Source organism: Phalaenopsis equestris, unplaced genomic scaffold, assembly GCF_001263595.1.
Source record: "Phalaenopsis equestris unplaced genomic scaffold, ASM126359v1 Scaffold000061, whole genome shotgun sequence".
Taxonomy (NCBI): Eukaryota; Viridiplantae; Streptophyta; class Magnoliopsida; order Asparagales; family Orchidaceae; genus Phalaenopsis; species Phalaenopsis equestris.
Window position 1 is genome coordinate 229,845 of NW_018164503.1, and position 6,058 is coordinate 235,902.

The 6,058-nt window shown below is 36.5% G+C and overlaps 1 protein-coding gene and 1 long non-coding RNA gene across 3 annotated transcripts in view; one reads left to right on the forward strand and one right to left on the reverse strand.

The window, feature by feature from the left end:
- Nucleotides 1-5,348: 5,348 nt before the first annotated feature.
- The window catches only part of LOC110019558 (truncated transcription factor CAULIFLOWER D-like), a 56,308-nt gene continuing 55,598 nt past the window's right edge, over nt 5,349-6,058 (reverse strand). Inside the window, exons 6-7 of one of the 2 annotated variants that reach the window (XM_020717274.1) lie at nt 5,838-6,019; nt 5,349-5,685 (exon numbers count right to left, since the gene is read on the reverse strand). In XM_020717274.1, coding sequence (XP_020572933.1) covers nt 5,586-5,685; nt 5,838-6,019 — 282 coding nt within the window. In that variant the 3' untranslated portion in view covers nt 5,349-5,585. The other variant, XM_020717273.1, reaches the window with a different exon arrangement.
- LOC110019559 overlaps nt 5,615-6,058 on the forward strand; it is a 2,121-nt gene continuing 1,677 nt past the window's right edge. Inside the window, exon 1 of the long non-coding RNA XR_002293464.1 lies at nt 5,615-5,678. This is a non-coding gene — a long non-coding RNA (uncharacterized LOC110019559). The remainder of the gene's footprint in view (nt 5,679-6,058) is intronic.

The following is a 6,058-nucleotide window of genomic DNA, read 5'->3' on the forward strand; positions in this document are numbered from 1 at the left end:
CTTTAAAGTGGGTATGATATGTCGAATTATATTTATACCCCTATTTAATGGGTGTTGTACATGTTATTATATGTATTTTACTGCATGTAAGAGCAAGGTTTGGTGGCTCTAAGACTAGGCAAGCTAGATTGACAAATCCTTTGAAAAGAGTTGAATGCTAGTCAGTTGAGCTAGAAATGCCACCGGTCAGCTAGGAGAGGTATCGCCGGTGAGTTGGACTCTCGCTGGTGAAGAGTCGATCAGGTGGATTCCATCGACTGAGTGATGTCGATCAGTTGATTAAGTATGATTACTTATCCTTCATTCCCAACAATGAACTCCTATCAGTTAGGTGAATTAGGTTGTCGGTGGCAAAGGGTGATCACCGTAATCCGACAGGTAGCTGTCATTGAACAAAGAGATCTTGAATGTTAAATATATGAAGTCTGTGACTTACCTACCTTACTACCACGTCTCACCTACTTCTCTCCCACTTACCTCTCTCCCATTTTATTGAAACAATCTCTTTTGGTCTGTCATAAGTGCTAAGTCAAGTCCTCTTGAGAGCTAAGAGAGAGAAATGATAAGAGAAAGAGAAAGGAAGTTTTCTTGTAAACGTCGAAACGTTCGACGATGTAATTTTTCGAAGTACTAAAATCCTCTGCAGCTCTGTGAATGTAGGCAAATTAGCTGAATCATGTAAATTTGTGTGTTATTTTTTTGGTTTGTAATGTTTCGATCTGGTTTTTTCACTTTATTGTCGTTGTTTTCTATAACAATTGGTATCAGAGTCGTGATTTTGAATCTAAGGAAGAACAATGGGCGGAGATGAAGTGATGACATCAGAGATTGAGAAGTTTAATGACATTCAAGAAGTTTAATAGCACGGATTATGCTTACTGGATGATGCAGATAAAGGACTACCTCTATGGGAAGAGACTTCACCCTGAGAAAGAAGCAGGAAAATATTGACGAGGCGGAATAAAATCTGTTGGATCGACAGATTCTGTGGGTTATTCGATTGACTCTGTTGAGATCCGTTGCCCACGTCATCAAGGAGAGGACTACAGCTGATTTCATGACGACTTTATCAGGTATGTATGCAAAGCTTCTGGCGAATAACAATGTTTACCTGATGAAAAAGTTATTCAACCAGAATATGACAGAATGTGTGTTTGTTGCTCTACATCTGAATAATTTCAATGCCACCACAAATCAATTGTAGTTGGAAATTGATTTTAATGATAAGATACGTGCGCTGATATTGTTGGTTTCATTGTCAAATAGCTGAGAAGTCATGAGGATGATAGCTAACAGTTCTGTAAGTAAATCTAAATTGAAATAGGATGATATTCGTGATTTGATTTTGGCTGAGAGGATGCGCAGGAAAGATTCTGGTGAGACCTCGTTCGAGTTCAGTGCAGTGCTGAATGTTGATTCTAGAGAGAGATCACAAGACAAGAACTCAAATAGAGGAAGATTAAAATTAAAGTCTGGTCAGCAGATAACCTATTGGAATTGTGAATTGGAATTGTAGCAAGGCTGACCACATAAAAAGTAACTGCAGGAATCCTAAGAAGAAGAAGAATGATGGCACAAATGTGGTAATTGAAGAAATACATGATGCACTATTGTCGGTAGTTCACAATTCTGTTGATAACTGAATACTAGATTCAAGGGCTTCCTTCCATACATCTTCCCACTAAGAGTTGGTGCGAACTTATATTACAGGCGACTTTGGGAAGGTACATCTGGCTGATGGAAAATCTCTGAACGTGGTGGGGATGATAGACGTTGATATTGCACTCCTTAACAAGAACAAACAGACTTTACAAAATGTTAGAAACGTCCTTGAGTTGAAGAAAAACCTCATTTCTGTTGAGTAGCTGAATGAGGCTAGTCATTCAATAATGCTCTCAGATAACAGCTGGAATGTTGCCAAAGGAGCATTAATACTGACTTAGGGCAAGAAAACTGACACACTATATATGACTACATGTTTACTCAGACGTGAACACATGATTTAGAGGTGCATTGTGGAGAAACATAAAAAGATTAGTTAGGTGCAAGATGTTTCAAGATGAGAATTCAAGAAAGTATGAGCTGACCATGAAGGAGGAGACAAATTTTAGAGAAACATAAAAAGATTAGTTAGGTGCAAGATGTTGCAAGATGATAATTCAAGAAAGTATGAACTGACCATGAAGGAGGAGACAAATTTTATGTCAGGAAATCAGACTAGACATTGCACAACAAATGTGTGTACCGGGTGAAGACTGTGCTTGATGACAGTAAGAGGTACAAGGCTGGACTTGCTAAAGGGTTTTCAGCTGAGGTAGAATATTGCCCATGCAGTGAGAATTGTAAGCAGATGCAAGAGTAACCCAAAAAAGAACTTTGAGGTACAATGCTATGTTGACGCTAATATATCGACTAAGGGTGCTACTATTGAAAAATTGAAGTTGTGTTCAACTTCAGTTGGTCTTTCAATGAGAAGACATGAGGAATGAGTTGCATAAGTGGAGGAAAGTGAAGGATATCATGTTTGAAAAAAATATTGGTACACCAGCAAATGATGCAACATGTAGGTGGTGCAGTCAACGTCTCAGTCTCTAAGTGGGAGAATTGTTAAATATATGAAGTCTGTAACTTACATACCGCGTCTCACTTACCTCTCTCCCACCTACGCCTCTCCCACCCACCTCTCTCCACCTACCTCTCTCCTGATTTCTTTAAATAGCATCTTTTGACATGTCATAAGTGTTAAACCAAGTCCTCTTGAGAGCTAAGATAGAGAAATGAAAAGAGAAAGATAAAATAAGTTTTCTTGTAAACGTCGAGGCGCTCGACGGTGTAATTTTTCAAAGTACTAAAATCCTTTGCAGCTCCGTGAACATAGACAAATTAGCTGAACAATGCAAATCTGTGTGTTATTTCTGATTTGCAATTTTTCAATCTAGTTTTTTCACTTTATTGTTGTCGTTTTTCATAACGTTGAAGATGCACTGAGATTAGACTTGTTGACTCTTGGGGATGCTCGAGAAGATTGTTTAATACCACCGAGGAAATTGAAAAAACTTGAATGAACATTCCCCTATACTTGGCAGTTGGTCGAACTTTGCAAGTTTAGGCCGCTTGAATGTTTTAGTTAATTTCGGTTTTATCCTGTCCGAGCTATTAAATTTCCTTGAGATTCGTGTCCATACTTTTTATGTGATTTATTTGAGATTGCTAAAATCAAATAAATAAATAAATAGGAAGACTTTGATGCTGAGAATCCGTGACGTTCCCTTTTTTGCCCTACAAAATTAAAAGGATTTGCAACTACGAAAACACTTTTTTGCGTGCTAAAAGCTTCGAGGGGCATGCACAGGGTTTTACAAGTCTTCTAGTCAATAAATCATCATAAACAATATATTTATGGACCAAAGATTTGTATTTGTGATTGATGAAGCAAACATAATAAACAAATAGGATGACTTGGATGTTAAGTATCCATGAAGTTTTCTCATTTTTCCCCTATAAAATTAAAGGATTTGTTTGCAGTGATGTGCTAATTATGATTTTTTTATATTAAAATATAATTTAATTTTTTTTACTATTATATATATTATCACCTTAATTAAATAGAAGATTATAAGAAAACTCATTATTATTATTATTTTTTATTTTTTATAAGAGATGTCATTTATTTATTCTCAGTATGTATCTATATGTGTGTGTGTCTATATATATACACACATCTTGAGCGTCGGGTTATTAGGCAGCTACATTGCCAGTCATAAAATATATCAGACTCGGGTTCAATCCCTATGAGGATGAATAGCACGTATGTGAAGCAATATTCTAAAATAACACCCTTTAATATACACACACACATACACATACACACATACATAGATACTGATACTATTATGTAACATGCACAAATTGAGTGCTATAAATATAAAGATAAAAGTTCAAGCGCTAGATTTGTAAATTCATAATAATTGCATGGTATGTATGTAAATACGCCTTCTTTTTTAAAATGTATGAAATTAAATTGTTTTTTTTTCCCTCTATTTATACTCTCAGGCCTTTAGAACGAATTCACTCCGAAGAACAGAAGAAAGGAGGAGGAAGAAGAAGAAGAAGAAGATGGCGCCGAAGAAAGCAAATGAAGATAATCGGACGCTGAAGAGGATAGCTGAAATCGCTGCAGTGGCAGCCGCTGCAGTGGCAACCGGAGCTTTAGCGGTGGGAGTTTCTCGCAATTTCTTTTCTTCAAATGACTCAAATATCAACGACGAAAGCCACAGCTCAGAAGACGAAGCTGTTAGTCATAAGATGATGAGAGCTCCAGGGCGTCCAGATCAGTATATTGACAGGGATGAATTCGAAAAGAATCCCAGAGACTATTTCAGCGAACTTCGCAAGAAGTAATTGACTAGATAGTTTGCATGCATGACACGTGAATATATAGATATTTACATATTAACCATCAAAATCTTTCTATTTATATTTTGGTATCAATGTTTATGATGTCATGCATGTGATGGAACTCGTATATTATATCTGTTAATCATAAATCACGTTTATGTGCTATGTGTCATGCGGACTTTGATCCAACTATCTTTCATATATATAATTAGTTCATATGTTGAGCCGGCTGGCGGTTTAATTATCAGATGTATTATGAATGATTAATCGGTAATAAGGAATTGATGTGCACAGGCGCTCTTCTGTTCGAGTAGAACCCGCATATGTGTGAGCTGCCAGGTGCTTAGTCCCCATAGCCCAATAATGTTCACAAACAAAGAATTATTTTGACAATCATATCAAGCAGCCGTAGAATATTAAGAGTGAAAACAATCATATCAAGCAGCCGTAGAATATTAAGAGTGGAAGCGAGATTTAAATCATATTATTTATATTAAAACATTATAAATCTTTGTTTCGAGCAAAAATGAGCTGAGCACGAACAAACAAATTTTGGTGTTCAACTCATTTATACATTAAATGCAATATATATGTAATATAATTATTTCGAGCTAAAACGAACCGGCGACGAAGAAACAAATTTTTATTTATGTTCAACTTATTCATGCTCAACCATTTACTTAGTGAATAAATCAGACACAAATTTGTTAATAAATATTACATGAATTATTCGCAAAGAAAGAACAGTTTTAAAAGCCCTGCTTACCACTATCAGTTGTTCACCTAAATAAAATAAAGTTAACTGCGAGCACATGGCAGCTTTTCTCAAAGGATAATAATAATAATAATATATATATATATATATATTATATATATATATATATAATCGAAGATGCTTATTTATAATATATTGATGTGACAGTCCTATGCAGAAGAAGATGCAATCCGGAAATGTTTATCTTATAAACGCCCAACGATATTATATCTTTTACATCAAGTATTTTAGCGTTGTTGCCAGAAACATTTTGGTACGATATTCCAGCGAGCGCACACACCACAGTTATGCATTACAAGAGAACACTGTATACATAGGGACTTGTGATATTTTAGCAGAGCCGGATTTAAGCCGGATTTGATTAGAAGGTCGCATGCGGGAGATCTACAGCAACCAGTGTTTCTGTTCAGGATTAGGTTGAGGAGCGAAGCATCCATGGCGGCAGGCTGATGCTATTCATCTGAAGAAGCGTAGGATCTTCAGCCTCCTCGCCATCACTCGCCGGGTATAGCAGGAACAAGTGTTTCTCTTCAGATGCTATAGCCAAAATTATGTTTCAATTTTTTAGATCTTTTGTTTTGTTTGTTTATTTATTTTTCTGTAATAGTTTTTATATTTCTTTGTTGTGTTGAGATCATGAATATTCGAGTGAGAAGTGTGTTACCCCAAATTCAGGGTTGGAAGGTGGTTTGGTGGTAGGAAGGGAGACGGCGAGGAGTTTACTTGGTCTTGTTTTTGTTGTTTCCTGTTTGGATTCTGGGTAGCAGTCTCGGTGATCTGCGGATCAAGTTGGAAAGAGCACAACTTCGCCTCCAGAAGACTGTTATGTTCCAGCAGAGATTTCTCCTGAAGGGATCACTTACGAGAGATCATTATTAGGGAAAG